At 32.2% G+C, this 20,920-nt stretch overlaps 1 protein-coding gene across 5 annotated transcripts in view; it reads left to right on the forward strand.

The window, feature by feature from the left end:
- The window catches only part of Myo61f (unconventional myosin 61F), a 41,702-nt gene that overhangs the window by 17,989 nt on the left and 2,793 nt on the right, over positions 1-20,920 (forward strand). The window contains exons 1-15 of one of the 5 annotated variants that reach the window (XM_083047008.1): positions 1,039-1,320; positions 14,690-14,833; positions 15,757-15,976; positions 16,363-16,478; positions 16,654-16,724; positions 16,947-17,155; positions 17,431-17,613; positions 17,698-17,904; positions 18,234-18,496; positions 18,812-18,981; positions 19,061-19,215; positions 19,491-19,619; positions 19,814-19,967; positions 20,243-20,474; positions 20,599-20,829. In XM_083047008.1, the coding sequence (XP_082903134.1) occupies positions 14,829-14,833; positions 15,757-15,976; positions 16,363-16,478; positions 16,654-16,724; positions 16,947-17,155; positions 17,431-17,613; positions 17,698-17,904; positions 18,234-18,496; positions 18,812-18,981; positions 19,061-19,215; positions 19,491-19,619; positions 19,814-19,967; positions 20,243-20,474; positions 20,599-20,829 (2,345 nt within the window). In that variant the 5' untranslated portion in view covers positions 1,039-1,320; positions 14,690-14,828. Of the gene's footprint in view, positions 1-1,038; positions 1,321-13,487; positions 13,754-14,689; positions 14,834-15,756; positions 15,977-16,362; positions 16,479-16,653; positions 16,725-16,946; positions 17,156-17,430; positions 17,614-17,697; positions 17,905-18,233; positions 18,497-18,811; positions 18,982-19,060; positions 19,216-19,490; positions 19,620-19,813; positions 19,968-20,242; positions 20,475-20,598; positions 20,830-20,920 lie in introns of those variants that run through there. The other 4 variants (XM_083047007.1, XM_083047006.1, XM_083047009.1 and 1 more) reach the window with 4 other exon arrangements.

Here is a 20,920-nt window from a genome sequence, read left to right on the forward strand (position 1 = left end):
AATTTATATTTACATTTATATAAAATTTTTACATCTTTATATAAATTATATTTAACTATATTTATTAAACTAATTTATTTGACATTTATATAAAACATTCATTCTGTGAACATATCTAAAATTCTATGAATATCTTATTTTCTTAAAAAGAGTATTACATTATTCGTAATTTATTATACACAGAGACAATTTTTTCTTTTATAATTTACTCTGAAAATCATGATAATCGTGGGACAACATGGTATGGAAAGAATTTTATGAGAATTTCACAATCTATCACAATAAAATATAAAATATGTTTGATTAATTTTACCATGCAGTTTAGTAAAATTAACTAAACATGTTTCATATTTTAGTGTGTAGATATTATTACTTTTATTGTGATAAATATTAATCAGCGAAATTCTCATAAAATTCTTTCCATATACTATATTGTCCCACGATTACCATGATTTTCAGGATAAATTCTAAGAGAAAATTCTCTCCGTGTACATGTATTTTATCATATATTCTCATTTACAATTAAGAAAAGATGTTTATACCGATGCGATGCAATGGGAGCTTTCCAACAAGGATACAATGTGACACAGAATATCATTCTATCTTTGTTGTTCACTGGTATTGAAAGAAGATAGAATGATACACTGTGTCACACTGTGTCCTTGTTGGAAAGCTCCCAAGATGTATCAAGAGCCTTCGAAAATGTTAAGAAATTAAATCGAAGAATTGAATCGAGAATGAGAAAAAAAGGGACAAACAACTCTCCTCTTATATTAAACGCGGCGGTTCAGAGGCCGCGTGTAGAACCCGCTCCGAAACCCACGGCCCCGTAAGGACCCCGTAAGTTCACGCAGGTAACCTCGCGTGTGCGTCACCATACAACATATGCACGCACACCGGGAAACGAGTTCCTCTCTCCTTCTCCGTTAAGTCGCTCGGGGCCGGCTGTGTGTGCCCGCTGCCATCTCATCCTTCCTCTCTCTACCGCCGCCACCTTATGCCACCGAAGCCGAAGAGGAGTGCTCTTTCAAATCGGCAGTTTCGTATGTTACACCGTGGCGTGTGCACGGTGGAACATCAACGCGCGTAACAACAATCGCGCTCGCGATTAAGTACGCTCCGTTATCCTCTCGACGACGCTTTTCCTGCGGATCCTATACAGGGGGGGATATATACTCGCGAGACCGACGAAACCGTGATTTTCCCGCGGTGATGCTCCTCTCCGAGACTCAGTGACCCGATGATGGAAGAACACGCTACTCTTCTGAGCAGCCGCTCGTGAACCCGAGAACGAGAGTAACTCGTAAGCGCGAAACGAAAGTGAGTAGCCCCTTTTTCTTTCGAGCACACTTTATTACGGTTTACGCGATCGAGTGGCCGAGGCAAGAGACGAGGGCAAATCCCAAATTTTCTTCTTATTTTTTTCATCGTTTTTATTTGCATTCAATCATTCAATCACCTGATAAATATAATTTACATATTGTAATATATTTTATTGCTATATGTTTAACGAAAAAGTATATTTTTTTAAGTTTTACATACGAATATTGGTCTTATTTGAATTTAAAGAAGGTCTAAAAGAGATTGGAAGACAATGATAGCTCTGTATTATTTAATTTTTTGGCGAAACAAGAATTGTTTCTAATATTTATCCTCTGTTCTACATATTCTCTTAATATTTAAAAATATCTAACTAAGAGTGAAGTAAAAGTGCTTCTTTCTTTTTTCAAATGTTTTTATTATTATTAGCAAAGTTTAATTAGCAAAGTTAAATTAAAAATAAATAGATTTTTGTTTAAAATTATAGTTTGTTTTTTATTTTTTTTGATATTTAATAAGAAGGAAATTTAACTCTAATTTTAATTATATTATTAAATTTATCATGTTGCATAAAACTCTGCGCTCACTATTTTAATAAGAAAAGAGAAGAAATACATATGACGCGAGGATAAGTGCATAAATTAGAATCTACATCGTTGATATTCGCGTGACTCACGAGAGAAGAAATCACAATCGGGTCTCGGACTTTTATTAAGAAAGAACGCACGGATCGTCGCAGATGTTGCGGCGTTAAAAGGGGACGAACCTTGAATGCACGATCCACGGATTCGCATATAAAGTCATTTTCAGCAAATTAACCGACCTGTTTACATTGTGTCATCGTGATACATCGTTCGTTATACAATACGCAATTTCAATCATTCGTATAGAGTGAGAGTACGATTCTATTTCTCATTACAATCGCGTTTCACGTCAATTACTTCGTAACAACATTACGTTCAAGCAGAAGCTCCAATCAACTTGGCGGGAATTAATCAAATATTCATACTATTGTATAATTTAGCGATAAGTCGACTTCCTCTCTTTCGATATTAAAATAAGCGCAAGATTATGTGATAAACCTCTTCTCATAAATTAATGTTTTCAATAAATTAAAATTAATTAATTAATTTCAAACAAAACTAATATTTATTTAATTTTAATTTAATTTTATACTAATTAAAATATTGATTGAAACATTTTATTTAGTCGTATTCAATTCAATAAGGATTTTGTCAACAAAGTATATTTTAAGAGAATCGCTCTGTATGTACACTCGCATAATAATTGCAACAACTATATAATTAATTATATAATTAATTATATAATTAATAATGAATTAATATAATTAATTAATGCAAAATTTAATACACAACATTTAATCATTTGATACAATCTAATTGTGATATACAATAAATTAAGTGTTAACTTTAACTGAAAATTTAAGATTTCCTTACGAATATATTTTGATTGAGTTATTGTATAACACAATATGTTTTAAAACAATTTATAGAATACGTCACGAAAAGATTAAGAAATTGCTCGATATGGAATCGTTGTTCGTTTCAAACGAAGGTTAACGGTTTTTAACCACTCTGATGAAGATGTCATTGGTCTGCCAAGGTCGGTTTTACATTGTCGCGCTACTGCATTTTAAGTACGATTCAATACTCACTCGAATTTATCGAAGGACACTGTCGATCGACGATATCAATATATAACGTCTTCGTTATACCCATTTTTCTACTGCATCATTTTTACAATGACAGATTTCTCGGCCAATTTGCATAATCATTCTTTTCGTAAATTTATAATATACAATATAATATCTCGCGTAAGTTAATATTATTATTACATACACAGAGAGAATTTTCTCTTAGAATTTACCCTGAAAATTATGATAATCGTGGGACAATATGGTATGGAAAGAATTTTATGAGATTTTCTCTGATTAATATTTATCACAATAAAATATAAAATATGTCTGATTAATTTTACTATGCAGTTTAGTCAAATTAATCAAACATGTTTTATATTTTATTGTGATAGATATTATTTTTATTGTGATAAATATTAATCAGAGAAATTCTCATAAAAATTTTTTTATACCATATTGTCCCACGATTTTCAGGGTAAATTTTAAGAGAAAATTCTCTCTGTGTATTTGTAAAAATTTTTTATCAAATTTACAAAATCAATATATATGTATGTATACATTTTGTAAATGTGATAAGAATTTTTACAAATTTTTACAATATATATATTTATATATTTTACAATTATATATATATATATATATATATATATATATAAATAATTTATCGTGTCGATATTATGCAGCGATTATCGTGTCCGTATTTTTTTATTTTTTATTCGATCATTTTTTCGATTTTATCCAAATCGAGACAGAGATGAGGTCGTGAAACCTTTTGCAATTACTACGAGAATTCCGCATAGACACTAGCTGATTCATATTTCTGGGAAGTGTCAGAAGGTAGAAACAACAGCGAGAACTCATTCGATCCATTATTGTCGGCTAGGGAGTATTCGTGGGATCTTCGGATTTCTTTCGAAGCTTATTAGGAGTACTCGAAAAGGAAATGAGAGAAAGCGGGCCTTCCTTTATTTTAAGACAAAGGCAGAAATCCTGATCCCCGAAAGCTGTGAAAGTGACGGCTAGATCGTTTCAAATGGCGCGGTATAATGTGAATAACAATGAATGGGATATATAATAAGAAATATCTGCAGATAAAAATATAAAGTGTATCTATGAACTGAACGAGAAAAGTTGTATTTCTGTGCATTTTTATTTTTACATAACTTTTTTTATCGTACGTGTATTTTATTCGTATCTGACATCTAACGTTTAAACATCTCTATTTATCGATCCAACAACTCAATTTTATTTTTTATTATATTTATGTGAAATGGAGAAAATTAATTTTATCTTTTACGAGAAAATTGATGGAGAAAATCGATATATAGCTAAACAGATGATTGTTGAATTGGAAAATCGTGGAAGAATAAAATATTCATAAATCGTAATGAATATACAGTCGTAAAAATAATTGCAAATAATTATGGATACTAATCCTACAAATAAAATGCAGCTAATCTATTTATCGAAATAAAGAAAGTAGTACACGAGTATCATATAATTAGAATCCGACCGAAATCAATTTTTTTGTTTCGGCCGAAACCGAAAACGAATATTCGGTTTTTATTTTATTTCGGCCGAAATTGAAACCGAAAATCGAAACTTTTGTAAGGAATAAATTTTTACAAAAATTACATATTAAAAAGCGAAATTCATGTACATTGTACTTTTGAAATAAGAAATAAGGTAATATAAGATTTTATTAAATATCTTATTAAAATATAAAAAATATTTCTGAAGTACTTAAACAATACGAAATAATATACTATAAAATAAAGCATTATAATTATAATTTATAATATTGAATTATATTATCCGCTTTTGAAAAATTATAAACTTTTACATAAGTTATTAGTGAGATTACATAAAAGTTGCATCAATCGGCGCCAATCGACGCGTTGCGACTTGTACAGTTTCGGTTAACGTAGCCGAAATTTGCTCTCAATTTCGGCCGAAACCGAAATCAACCGAAATCCTGATTTTTGGCCGAACCGAAACCGAAACCATAATTTCGGTCGGACTCTACATGTAATGTCAAACTTCTCTGCGCTTCTAGTGCAATATAAATAAAATAACATTCGTAGAAAGAACATTATTCAGATAAATTATTAATTTGTTTCACGACTCGTTAACTATATGTAAAATCGACATTAATACAATTAATAGAAAGAAAAAAGAAACAAATATAGTTTCGCTTTCGATCGCGCAAACGCGCGAGGCTTGTTATCGCCATTACTGCTATAGAGATCGCGTATCTCTCTCGCGGTATCGTCGCATACATCATTGCGAAAACTGGCACGCAAGTAATTGTACCGAGACCGAGAAGAAACGTGGGCAGGGCGCCGAGTGCGTCTGTTTCCCAGAAAGTGCGTGTTTAGCGGCATGAGATCGCAGAGCAGAGCTCCGGATAGAGAACCGGAGCGGATGCGTTCGCCGAGCGGGGGAGGAAGAAACGAGAGTTACATTTCTCCCGGGAGCGGTGGATCAAATTGATTCATCGCATGATGGAGGGCAATCTTGTATAAAGTTACGGTTCTTGTTCGTTGGATTCTCCGTTTTAGTGAAATTGCTTACGAAATTGTTGATTAAGCGACTATAATGATTCGTTCGACACAGTGTTGATGATCGTTACGAATAAAACGGTCGAGAAAAAATCAAACATTATAAGCTTCATTAATTCTTTTTCTTTTTCTGACAAATATCTCGTCGGAGCATCTGCAACGCTTGAATAATTAATGACGTAAAAAAATTGTAATGAGAAAAATATTATTATTATATATAATATTATATTATATGATATTATAATATATGTAATTTTATATATATATTATAATTAAAGAATGTTATAATATTATATCGCACAGAATCACGCTATTATACTCTGATAATAGATAAAAACTATTATGACTGTTATAATTACATAATATAGAATATAAATTAAAAATTATTAATTACATTAAAAGAGAAGGAATTAATAAAATTAAAAATTAAAATATTTCATGCTTTCTTAGACGCGCATTACAAATCTTCTTACAATTATAATAGTAAAGTAAATACTTTCTAAGAAAATAAGTTTTTTAATTTCTCGCAAGCACCTTCTCGCTCGCCACGTGTATTTGACTCGACGTTTTTTTTTTTTTGCTTTGTCACACTTTGTGCACACATAATAATCGCGTTTATCCGCCCTGACATTTCACGGTTCGCGAATTTACACTCGGTGGTACGGTTCGTTAATTATCGGGTTGCATAATGACAGAGAAATGGCACGAAAAAAATCCCGTTATCCTTATATATCGTGTATCACGCGAGATAAATCTCGTCTAAATCGAAACGAGTCACACCTGTCGCTTCGGGACTTATGGCACTTTTTCCGCCCGGATAATTAAAAACTTTGGCCGAACTGACGCAAGCGTCGCGGATTAAATTTCTGTCCCGATAGCAGAATTCGTATTACGATCGACCTATCGAAAGGCAACATACCGAGGGATCAGCGACTTGTCGAAAAATTATTTATGCATCAGCGATTCCGAGCGGCGACTTTAGCATTTGACACGTGCTGATCCGGAAACGGAACGAGTTCTCGTAAAGAGTGTCTCACTTCAACGAAAAACATTACGAAACACGTTCGGATAAAATTGTTTTAAAAAAATGTGTGTAAGAAACACAATTTTATCTCTTAGAATTTTTTTCATACAAAACATTTTCGTATAAACGCGATCGAGAATCTGACAATCTGAGAATTCCGTCTTGTCAAGCGAAATATAACGATGACTAACGCGAATGAGAAACAATGCGAATAATAAATGATGAAGTATAAAATGCGATGCGTGCACAGAGAGAATTTTCTCTTAGAATTTACCCTGAAAATCATGAAAGAATTTTATGAGAATATCTCTGATTATTATTTATCACAATAAAAATAATAATAATATCTGTTACAATAAAATATAAAATATGTTTGATTAATTTTACTATGCAGTTTAGTCAAATTAATCAAACATGTTTTATATTTTATTGTGGTAGATATTATTTTTGTCGTGATAAATATTAATCAGAGAAATTCTCATAAAATTCTTTCCATATTAAGACAAAATTCTCTCCGTGTGCGAACAATGATCTAGATACTCGAATACAAGGAATTTAGATAAAAATTTCCTCGAGAGCGATGTCCTCTGGCTTCCTCTCGCAACTCCCTTTCGGATGACGTTACTTTAACTCGCGCTGGGTTCAAAGGGGGAATCGGGCACCGATTCTGAAAATAGAATCGGCGCTTAGTTAAATCGACTCGCGACGGGTCTTTCCACCCGTTTACTCGTGTTTTTCTCCTTTTCTTTTTATTGTCCTCTCGCCTCCCGTCGCGCCACCGCGATTCGTTCCTGGCTGGTTTATTATTGTACACGATGTACCTCCTCCACTCTCTCTTTCTTTCTCTTTTCAACATCGTCCTCCCTCGAAAGAGGGAGAGAAACGTCCGAATCGCGCGCGCGAACGGAACTTATTAAGGCTCACCACTACCGCGAGCAAACACCTTGAAAGCCCTGAACTTCAAGCCCGAGAGGATGACCGAGACTCAAGGTCGGTCCGAATCCGAACCGGTTTCTCGAGAAAGATTCGGTGAGGAATACGTAAGATCTCGACGCCTCCGCAATTTAATTCAATTAATCAGCGATAAGAATAATACAAGCCAGGGGGGTTGTTGTCGATATTAGTAATGATATGTGCATTATTTTGTCTCTGTATATTTTATTCGATCGAACGTGCTTGAGTGACGCTTATTATTAATTAAATGGGCTTGCGTGTATGTGTGTTTATCGCGAGTTTATATACAAAAAACTACATTTCATATAATTATAATAAGAAAGAAATTATATGATATGCTAAAAATAAATGTGTAAAATATTTGAAAATTAAAAGTTTTTGACTTTCTCTAATGTATCATATAGAGAGATTGTCAAAAAAAAAAAAAAAAAATATATATATATATAAGGAGTGTTACTTTCTAGAAATATATTTATTAATTTCTCTAACATCTCGTTTATCTAACGTTTTCATCTTAAGTGCACATAATATTTACCTATATTTTTGGTAATAATAATAATAATAATATTAGAATTAAATTTTTGTTTTGAAAGTGTAAATACATATAATGCAGAAAGGAAATATTAATAGCAATTAAAAGAATGATCTAAGAATTAATAAAACGATAATTCTAATATTTATAACAATTTTCTAATATTAAAATATAATCTTTCACTATATTACTTTCAAATATTTTTTTTACTGTATAAGAATATATTAAATTTTAAAAAATGACATATTCTATTTTTATATACAACTGCTTTATATTCTCCGAGTAAAAAATTACTTCAAAATTATTTGATACAAAATATAAAGCAAAATAGTATATATATTAATAAATATTGTAGTATAAAATATTTTTTTCTAGTCTCCGAGTAAAATCGTAGTACGAGGCGATGATTCCTAATGACAAGAAGCTCTCTCTCTCTCCGAATCCTCGGCGCGAAGATAAGCTGACTTGCGCCGAAAATAGTTCGCGCCATGGACCCCATAAATCTTCGGCAACCTGCGAAATTATCTCGTGGCGTGAAACTTGCAACGGTACCCCGGTGAAACGGAAGGGATACATATAGACAGGAAATGTCGCCTCTCCGTGTGTACGCTCCTCCTTTCATTATCATAAGATAAGAGCGCTTTTACTATGCGGGCTTCGTGCGATAGCGGGAACATGTCCAGGAAATCGCCCGTCGACGGCGACGATCGAAAACGTCGGCCACGCGACGTGTCGCGTTTAGCCTCCTAGCATCTACAGGGTGTCGAAAGTGAAAAAAAAAGAAGAGGTTCGGAGTTTCATTCATGAAAGGACCCCGCACAAAATACATAGGATTTTGGCTTTCAGTGGAACTGGCTGAATTTTGATATGTTGTAGTTTAAGACATTCTGATCAAAAGATGTAATAGCCTCAAAGCTAAATAATGAATAGTTCTTAGTTACAACTAGTCAAACAACTCGCAAAGTCCTAATTTTTCGTGCTTGACTGGCTGTAAATCAGTAACCATCTATTATTTAGCTTTGAGCTTATTACACAAGTCATAGGTTACAACATGTGAAAAAATCAGCTGATTTTACTGGGATTCAATTTCATCTAGGATTTTATACAAATTCAAAAATCCCATACTAATCATACAAAATTGGATCTATAATAGTAAGATCAGCTGGTTTTCTCATATGTTGTAGCTTATGATCTGCTGAACAAAAAATGTAATAGGCTCAAAGCTAAATAATAGATGGTTACTAATTTACAGCCAGTCAAACACGAAAAACTCGCGCTCTGCGAGATGTTTGACTGGTTGTAATTCAGTAACTGTCCATTATTTAGCTTTGAGGCTTACACATCTTTTGATCAGAATGCCTTAAACTACAACATATCAAACATATCAAAAATTCGGCCAATTCCACTGAAAGCCTATGTATTTTGTGCGGGGTCCTTTGAGTCATGAAAATATTTAATCGGTAGATCTCGAAAACGCGAAATTATTAATCTTGAATTAGAAATTCGAAACTTACAATTAGATGGAAATATTCTAAATTTCACGCTATTGTCTTACGAATTTTGAGACAAAATATCGCTAATCATAACTTTACGGACGTGCGCTCATTCGTTATTCAGTTCGCGAGCGTAAAATTCGCCGGCAACGAGAATTCCACGAGCGTTATTTTACTCGCGGTGAAAACCCTCTCGTCTTTCCCCTCTCGGCGAACGAGAGAGTCGACAAAAGGCTAACCGGTTTCCGGAAATAGGTTGTTTCGTCCTCAACGCTAGACGAACGTATATATATGTATATTTAAGACGTCGGGCGGAAACGCAAGAAAATAAGAAAATTATCCAATTACGCATATATATCCGAATAATAATAGCATATGGAGAAATCTCCAAAATTCGTACAAATTAGATTCGGCAACCAAATAAGAAAATTTGGAGTCGTAACAAGACATGATCTAAAGAAACATCGTTAATTAATTCGCCTGTTAGTCAATCGCGTACCTATTAATTTTTTAAATTATTCCAAATGTTAAATTAATTGGAAATTTTCTCGGCATTCTTCGACGGCGCATCCTCGATGCAATTTTTTTTTTTTTTTTTTTTTTTTTTAATATCCTTGCCGCATTATACGTGCGTATATTCTTAGAATCGACGACCGTCACGTGACGGCCTCCCGTTAAAACGTCTCGCAATTTTTTATTTGCCAAGTATTTTCTCTCCATGAGACCTCCCTCTTTTCCCCTTGACTCATCGCGCATTACGTCAGGCGTCCCCGATTCAGCGCAGAAGCGGGTGCAGAAAAATGCAGCGGGACGACTTTCCGTTTCGCGCGAGTGTGCATGAACACGCGCAGCTCACGATCGATCCTACTGGGTTATCCAAATAAAAAAACATCGCGTTAACTCACGCTAATCTGGGGAATCTACATAATAACGAGGCGACCGGATAAATCGCCGAGGAAAAAAAGAATCGACTTTGGAAAAAAATATTGGCCCAAGCGATCTGTCATTAAAGGAAAAATCTATTTTTTTCGGACACTCTATATATCTTTATGCAAAAGAGACCGAAAAATTGCAATGCACAAGTCACGTGCACATATAATAATATATAACATTCTTATCTAGACTGTGCTCTTTTACGTACATTTTTCTACTTTAAGTGCTCCGTTTCGAGTGACTCATCGGGGGTAGATAAAAAATTATAAAAATTAAATCGTAGACACAGCACATGCGAGACATTTCCGCCTACATTCGCCGCTTGCGAAGGCAACATTTTTGACAGCCGACGAGCAATCGACAATGGGCCTCTTTGTATGCCGCGCGATTGATAATTCCCTTCGTCATACAACATCGTACACCACCAGAGAGATTGTGTGACTCGCCATGATAGTATATATATGTATTATATATATATTGCGATACAGACGTTACCTTCGCCAAGGCATTCGCCAAGGTAAGGGAATTACTCATCGAACTGGAGGTTCACGACCGAGTGTCAAATGAGTCAGATCGATTTTTTCGCTTCCACCGAAATAGAAAGACGGAGATGAACACATCGTTTAATTATCGATCTTGCAGCCCCGAGAAGAGCATTAATAATGCACAGCATGTCTTTTTCTGTATGTCTTCTTCTTCTCTCTCTCTCTCTCTCTATTTCTTTGACCTCTCTCCTCCTTCATGTACATTAAACCTCATATGCGTTTCAACATTCACTAGAGATTCATGATTCATTCAATGCAATATATATATACAATACATATATAAATACTGAGAGATTTTTCTCTCAAAATTTACCCTGAAAATCATGGCAATCATGGGACAATGATATGAAAGATTTTTATGAGAATTTCTCTGATTAATATTTATCACAATAAAATATAAAACATGTTTGATTAATATTTTACTATGCAGTTTAGTCAAAATAATCAAACATGTTTTATATTTTATTGTGATAGATATTATTTTTATTGTGATAAATATTAATCGGAGAAATTCTTATAAAATTCTTTCCATACCATTTTGTCCCACGATTACCATGATTTTCAGGGTAAATTCGAAGAGAAAATTCTCTCTCTGTGTGTGTATATATATATATATATATATATATATATATACTGAGAGATTTTTCTCTTAAAATTTACCCTGAAAATTATGGTAAATAAAAATAATACGCTCACAATAAAAATCTATCACAATAAAATATAAAACATGTTTGATTAATTTGACTAAACTGCATAATAAAATTAATCAAACATATTTTATATTTTATTGTAATAGATATTATTATTTTTATTGTGATAAATATTAATCGGAGAAATTCTTATAAAATTCTTTCCATACCATTTTGTCCCACGATTACCATGATTTTCAGGGTAAATTCGAAGAGAAAATTCTCTCTGTGTGTGTGTATATATATATACTGAGAGATTTTTCTCTTAAAATTTACCCTGAAAATTATGGTAAATAAAAATAATACGCTCACAATAAAAATCTATCACAATAAAATATAAAACATGTTTGATTAATTTGACTAAACTGCATAGTAAAATTAATCAAACATATTTTATATTTTATTGTAATAGATATTATTTTTATTGTGATAAATATTAATCAAAGAAATTTTTATAAAATTCTTTCCATACCATATTGTCCCACGATTACCATGATTTTCAGGGTAAATTCTAAGAAAAAATTCTCTCTGTGTATATAATTATTTTATTATATAATTTATTAATAATAATTGTGTGTGAATGAATTCATGCATATGGCAGATAAGATTAATCGATAAGATTAATCGATCCGGTGTCCCGGATTTCACGCGTCGCGTTTTGAGAATCGATCGACACGCTTGAAAGATTAATACAATGTGATTAATGCAGCAATGCGCTATATAAATCGGCGATAACACAATTGCACGCGAAGAATGTTACACGATCGGACAACCTTATACAATGACGGTTTCAATGGTGGAAAAGTCACAAATATTTTTATCTGCTTTTGCAAGAACTTTGTTACGTGTGTGTCTGGAAAGAAAAATGAATCGAGTTTAGATTAGATTAGATTAAATACGAGAATTTTATTGTCAGAGCTATGTATGTCATTGATTAGAAACAGAACTGATCTTGCACCGATTAATTTGAAATTGCATTTCGGCAGTTTCTATTGTTGGTCGCTATGGAAGTTGTCAAATGACATATGAACACGTTGTCTGATATCAATATCTTTTCTCTGTATTTGTAATTTTAATGTAATCGTTTGAATTCTAAAATATTTAAAAATATTTAAAAATATTCTTTTAAATTCGCGATAAAATTATTATATTATAATAGAAATTTGATATTCTCGTTATAATAATGTCTTTAATAATTTGATAAACATAATTAATTTAATATAAATATATATATAAATTACATTAAATTATTTATAAATTTTAGTGCAATTTTAATACAATTGCAGGTAAATTAATAATAAAAATAAATTTATGTAATTATAAAATAATAAATAAATCGATAAAATACAAAATTTTTTGAAGTTTTAAATTTACATAAATAAATTATAAAGTAAAATATAAATATATATTTAAATAATATAAAAAATTATTAAAAATAAATATTTAATTTTAACAGACTAGAAAGAGTCAGACAGATAGTAGTGCATCAGTTTCATTTATTTATTAAAAATAAATTTTAAGATTAAATATTCTATTATTTAAATATAAAAATTTTACATTAGAGATATTAAATGTAAAATAATTGTATATTATTATCTTTCTGGAAAATTCTGGCACGCTTTTGTATATTGAAATATTTAAATAAGGAACGTTTAAAGAATTTCGCTGTTAAGAGCGCTTCGTTAAGCGTTCAAAGAGTTTTAAGTGTTTCGTTTCGCTATCAGTCGTGTGGATAACTAAGAGGAAGACGGGAGAGGGAATGGGCGATGGAAAGCAGTGGTCACTATCGGGTCATTCTTGAGAAGTAGTCGCAGGTGACTCGTCCTTCGTTCTCCGGTTCCTCCTTAACGTCTGGCATAGTGTCAAAAGCGAATCTCTGTGTGACGACAGGGATTTTTGGATAGCGTGATTTTTTTGTGTACAGCAGAGAACGAGATCATCGAAACAAATATCAAAGGAATATCATTTTTCGTGCGTTTACATTAATTATTGTCGGATATGATAATTATTGTCAATGGTGGATATTGCTTTTTACCTGATGGCACGTGATCTTCCAAGTGGTTCCTACATTACGCAAAGAGATTTGTCATTATAAAAAAATATATATGTATATAATATCGCATTATAAATTATATTTATAAATATCGTTTATAAATATCGCGTTTATTTGAAATCGAAAGAAGCAGGTGGATGTATTTATTGTGGGATGTAGGATTACGTTACGAGATTTGTTATGTCGAAAGATTCGTTTAAAAAAAAATATAATTGCATTACGCGTCTCTTGCATTTTATTAATCGTCCAGATGCGTCTCAAAATCTATTATTACTTTAAAAATAATGTCTATGCATTTTTTTAAAATAAATTTATTGGAGGTCTCTATTTTTTTCATTCGCTTGTCCACGTGATAGTATATATATCACTGTTTTTTGGAGAATATTCAAGTTGAGTTTTTCCACGGAACGAGATATTAAATAAAATAATTGGGACGACATGTGTTGTACGTGTGATTCGCTCGGGAATTAAAAATTGCGTCTCCTTGAAGAGGTTTACTTATTATACTTTTCGATTTATCTTCTCTGTTATCTCTCAGATGATTGCAGTTATTGCTATATACAGTTCCTCGAAGAATAACACTCGAGAAATACGACACTCAAAATTCTTTAAGCGCGCGGCTTTATCGCAAGTTAATTTTTAATTTCTATTTAAGCTGGTGTGTGTTCGTTCGACAAAAATTGTCCGATCGATCAGTCAATAAATTATTTTGCTTGCTAATTTTTCCGGAACGGAATTTTTCATCCTTTCGACAAAAATTGTTCGATCGAGATTAATCGATAAATCATTTCGTCTGCTGATTTTTTCGAACTGAATTTTTACAATCTCAATATCTACCGCTTGGATTGTGCAATATCAGACATCGGTGCGTGCGAATCGGCGAATTCGATTTTATCTTATCTGACGAATTCGCATTTATTCTAACCAGGTAGCCGAGGACTAGAGTTGAATTCACGCTCGCGTTTGATAATGTCGAAACGAGCACGATAATCGAAGCCAAATTCTCTCTCGTGTATCTTTTTCCATTTGGATATCGCAGGGCTTTATCACAGGAATCGCGAAAAAATATGGGGTAAGTAATTTTTCTTTCGAAAATTCTCCGCAATAATTTACAAACCGGAATCGGATCAAAGTCGTTTCGATCTTTTGTCACGGAGGTGAATTTTATCGAACGAATCTATTAACGATTAATTTAAAATGTTAGATTTAATTATTTAACTCGCCGAAATGTATACATATATAGTGATTTCGTGCTCCGAAATTTTATGACACTACCGGCTATGCCGGAAGTAATTCATTTTATCCTAATAAACTATGCGTGGATTTTGCGGCATTTTTACTTTCCCTCGACTTTCTCTCGCTCCTTATCGTTCATTCAATGCATAGAAATATTTGTCGATCGATCTGTCGTCATTCGCCTTTGTTGTCTATCGGCTTAAATGTTACGAACCGCTCCAATATCTAATCTATGTCTTTATCGTTCGCGAAGCCGCGAGGCCAAGAATGGCACGCGAAATAGAACTAGCTTTGTTTAATGTTATCCATTAATAAATTTTCAACGTTACTGCAAAATAGTCGAAATAAGAAATTAATCTGGCGCTAAAAATAATTAATATTAATAAAAACCTGTTTTTAAATTCCCGAACTTAAAAAAAAATGATACATAGAAATCAAAAATTTAAAATAATTAAAAAAATATAAAAAAATATAATTATTTTTTCTACATCCCTTTCTCTCTCCTCTTGGCGTTTAGAGAACCCTTTACTTATGAATATAATTAAAAAACAGAGAAAAAATTAATTACTTCTACCTTTTTTGCTCTGTCATCTTTTCTTTTATTTATACAAATATAATTTATAATTTATACAATTAACTGTATTATTAGGAAGTGGCATTATTGCAAATTGCGAAATGACAAAATATCGATTGATAAATAAATAGGCGCGTTGCGAATACAGCGACAACGACAATTCTGATTCTGACTGATATTCACAGGGTGAACACAATCGGGGACATTGGGGGTGGCTTGAGTAAGCCGAATCCCCCGAGACCGGAATTTCTCAGACACAACCGGATATTGCCCGAAAATATGGAGCGCGGATTGCACGAACGCGACCGAGTCGGTGTTCAGGACTTTGTCCTGCTGGAGGATTTCCGCAGCGAGTCCGCGTTCATCGACAATCTGCGCAAGCGATTCAAGGAGGATCTCATTTACGTGAGTCGAAAGCATAATTAATCTCTTAGAAAAAAGTTCCTTTCAAATAACTTTTTAATTACCTTTTATTTATATTTGATATTTAATTTATGGTGTCTTTATGTTAAATTTTTCTGAAACTTTTTAATTTACTTGTAATCTCATATCTGCTTTTGTGTGCTTCTCATTAATAAAGAGTAAATTTTGAGAACATGTTTTGTGCATAAAAAAAATTTTTTACTAAAATCCTACGTTTTTTATTTTTATTTTTCCACGTATAATCAATAGCTTTTGAATTATATTATTGATAGCGGATTGTTCTGTATACTATATAGTTGAGTATAAAAAAGTGATGTATAATGGAATATAGTAATTCATAAAAGATTCTTGTTCTTTTGATCCCGCAGACGTACATCGGCCAGGTGCTGGTATCGGTGAATCCATACAAGAAACTGCCCATTTATACTCCGGAAACCATTCAGTACTATCACAGAAGAAATTTTTTCGAAGCGCCTCCTCATATGTAAGCATCCTCTTTATATATGTATGTTTATGGTATCCCAAAATGAGTTCTTTAAAAACTCTTGGCGAAAAAAAAATCGTAGACGAGAGGAAGATCTGAGACACCGTATAAACTAAGTCGTTATAATATGTTGCTTTGCTAAATCGCATTCATTATGAGAGTTTTTTTTTCGCAGTTTTGCTCTCGCAGATACTGCTTATCAATCCCTGGCAAAGGAGAATCGCGATCAATGCATCTTGATTTCAGGTAGATATTTTTGAATTTATTTTACATTAATTATTGTTAAACGATTAAAAAATCATAATATTATTATATCTTTTTGGGATCTTTTTCTTTAATTTTATATTAATTGTATTTAAAAGAATTTAATTATTTATTTTTTCTATTTTCTATTTTTTCTTTTCTTATTTTTTTTTTATCCTTGAGTTTCTTCTCTATATTTATATATTTTTTTGCGGCGAATCTAAGGCGAATCGGGATCTGGAAAGACGGAGGCATCCAAGAAAGTCTTGCAGTTTATCGCAGCTGCTACGGGGCATAAAAAGCAGGTGGAAGAAGTAAACGATAAATTGATCGGCAGCAATCCCGTGCTGGAGGCTTTCGGTAACGCGAAGACCAATCGCAATGACAATTCATCCCGTTTCGGAAAATATATGGACGTTCAGTTCAATTTTCAGGTGAAATTCCTATCGCACAAATTTCTTCTAAAATAATAAAGGGGAATCTAAAGGAATTTTGAAGACAATTTTATTCGCAAAAGTGAAAATTGAATGAATATTCTTTGTCTGTAAAAATATTACTATTTGAATAGAAAAAAAATTACAAATTATTAATATAATTTATATTAAAATAATTATCGATATTTTTTATTCATCTGTTTTTGTAGAAGTACTTTGATTTGCTGATAAATATTTCGTGTTACTGAATTGAATATGCTTATATATATTTTTAGGGAGATCCGGTTGGTGGAAATATTCTAAATTATTTATTGGAGAAGTCTCGTGTGATTCATCAATCCGCGGGCGAGCGCAATTTTCATATCTTTTACCAACTTTTGGCAGGCGCGGACGACGATACGTTGAGGAAACTGTTCTTGAAAAGAAACCTCGACACTTTCTTCTATCTTAGTAACGGTGTAAGCGATTTTCATTTTTTATATATTCTATATTTTTTATATTTTTTATATTTTAAATTGATATATCTTGTAAATCGATTTCAGACGAAAGGTACGGTGGATACCATCGACGATGCCAATCAATATAAGGAAGTCGTTCGGGCGATGAAGACTATGGAAATGTCTCAGAAAGAACAGGATGATCTATTTGCCATAGTTGCGTCGGTGTTGCATATGGGTAATGTGGGTTTCACAGAGGAGGACGGCGTGGCGACAATTTTGAAACCTGCATCCGTCGATGCCATTGCAACGGTAATTATTTCTCAGATCTGCAATTTTTCGTTAAAATAGTTTATCTACTCGCAAGATCGAAATATATATTAGTGTAAATTTAGTAGAACATTAAAAAATGTGTGTGTGTGTATATATATATATATATATATATATGTATATATATATATATATAATTATTATTATTATGCAATTATATAATTATTTCTTTTTTTAATTATCTATTTCAATATCATTTCTATGTCATAATTATTCCGAAATCACTATTTGTAAAGTTAATGTCACGATATCATTTCTCGATTTATCCTTCGATGTGATTATGCAAACGGCTAATGGATTCGGTTGAATAGCTGTTAGGATGCAATGTGAACGTGTTGGCGAAGGCGTTCACTCATCGTACCATAGACGCACACGGTGATGTAGTGGTTTCACCCTTGAATAGGGAATTAGCCATATATGTGAGAGACGCACTGGCGAAGGCCGTGTACGACAGATTATTCACCTGGCTCGTGACTAGACTCAACAAGTCGTTGCAGCCCCAGACCAATCCACATCGTAAAATGGTCATGGGTATTTTGGATATTTACGGTTTCGAAATTTTCCAGAGGAATAGGTAACTATCAAACAACGATTAAATAATTAAAGGTTTCTTGCTTGAAAATATTGTCATAAACAATAATCTTAAAAAAGAATATTTTATATTTACTTTTATATTTATATATATATATATATATATATATATGTATATAATTTTTTAATATTATTTTTTATATTCTATATCTTAAATTATGTGGTATTTATTTGAAGGAAATAGAATGTTTTGCAAATGAATTATCTTTAAATGTAATATTTTTAATCACAAGTGTGCTATGTCTTATATTTTTAATTAACGGTATCTCACTTTTTATCACTACTATTTTATCTTCAGTTTCGAACAGTTCTGCATTAATTTCTGCAACGAAAAATTGCAACAGTTATTCATCCAGCTGACACTAAAATCAGAACAGGAGGAGTATTTGCGCGAAGGGATAGCTTGGGAGAACATAGAATATTTCAATAATAAGATCATTTGTGATTTAATCGAAGAGAAATATAAAGGTTAAATCTTTACAAAAATTTGAATATATAGTTTAGCAATCCATCAATTCGTGATTACGCTGTTAATTAATCGTTGCAGGAATAATATCCTTAATGGACGAGGAATGTCTACGACCTGGAGAACCGACAGATATAAGTTTTTTGGAGAAATTGAATGTAAATTTAAACAGCCATCCTCATTACATCAGTCATCAGAAAGCGGACATACGGACGCAGAAAATTATGGGTCGAGACGTAAGGATTCTTCACTTTTAATTACTTATAAACTTTATAATTAGAGATTCACAGTCATAAATAATAATATTTCAAAGTATAATACTGAATAAGAGACTAGTACATTATCTATTCAAATTCCAATTATATTTCGGTTTATTTTATTTATTTAATTAATTAAATTTTTGTTTATTTTATTATTTATTATTATTTTATTTACTTTATCAATTATATTATATATGATAATTATTTTACGGGACACTTACATAAAATTGAAGATAAGTTTGATATTTTAGGAATTCCGATTGGTACATTACGCTGGTGATGTAACGTATAATGTACGTGGATTTCTTGAAAAAAATAATGATTTACTATTTCGAGACTTACGTGAAGTTATGTCGAACACGACGAATTCTATCACAAAGGTAGGAATTTGATATCCATTGATAAAAATTTGTAAAATTTATAAAAAAAAAAGCATTTGTAAATTAGTTACAACTTTGAAAATTAAAAATTAAGCTTTGCAAAAATAATTTTTATCTATTTTGTGAAAATGTTTTCTTTAGTCTCAAGCGTTTTCTGCATCTTCGGCTAGTACACAATTTTTGGTTTCTTACAGGCTGTATTCGACGTGAAAGATTTAACGAGTAAAAAACGTCCGGAGACCGCTATAACTCAATTTAAAAATAGCTTGAATAATTTAGTCGAGATCCTTATGGGCAAAGAACCGTCTTATATTCGCTGCATCAAGCCCAACGATTTTAAATTGCCCAGTAAGTAAAACTAATGTAGGTATATAAGATGAGATTAAAATTAAGCAATAATTTTTTACGTAATGCGCGTAATATTTTTTTAAATAAAAATATGTGAAAATATACATAATTTACAGGCTATATATACAATAAATATATAAAAATAAATTATCTTTAATTTCCGTACTCGATATAAATATTTAAAAAATGAAAAAAAGGAAAGGATCCACAAGCTGCGAAAGATCGAAAATTTAGTACTATCGTCCGAAACTTATTAAGAACTTGCACTTCTTTAGATCAATTCAACGAAAAGATCGTGCTGCATCAAGTGAAGTACTTGGGACTGATGGAAAATTTGCGAGTAAGACGCGCCGGTTTCGCATACCGAAGACCGTACGAGCAATTTTTGCAGCGTTACAAGTGCCTCTGTTTGGAAACTTGGCCGAATTATCACGGCACAGCCAAGGAAGGTGTGCAGGTCCTTGTATGTGCTCTCAGTTATGAGCGCGATGAATACAGGATGGGCAAGTAAGACTACATCCATTGTACTAAAAACAATAATCGAATATAAAAATTATGAAAATAATTATATTGAAATTAAATCGGTAGTAATAAATGTATTAAAGCCCATGACTTTGTGATTATGTTCCAGCACAAAGTTATTCATTCGATTTCCTAAAACATTATTCAACACGGAGGACGCGTTCCAAATAAAAAAACACGAAATAGCCGCCATTATTCAGAGCAAATGGAAAGGCATATTAGTGAGAAGAAAGTATTTAAAGATACGAGAAGCGGCGATTATTTTCCAGAAATACATTCGCAGGTGGCTCGCAAAACGCGAAGCGAAAAAGCGACGACAAGCGGTTATTACTATCCGCAGGTATCTCTCATTAATTTTCTTCGCTTTCTGTCAAATGAAGAATACGATTTATTGTCATTCATTCATTCATTTAATACTTTTTTTCGGTCTT

Source organism: Prenolepis imparis, unplaced genomic scaffold, assembly GCF_030444845.1.
Source record: "Prenolepis imparis isolate NDT839.2.m4 unplaced genomic scaffold, iyPreImpa1.0 SCAF_9, whole genome shotgun sequence".
Classification (NCBI taxonomy): domain Eukaryota; kingdom Metazoa; phylum Arthropoda; class Insecta; order Hymenoptera; family Formicidae; genus Prenolepis; species Prenolepis imparis.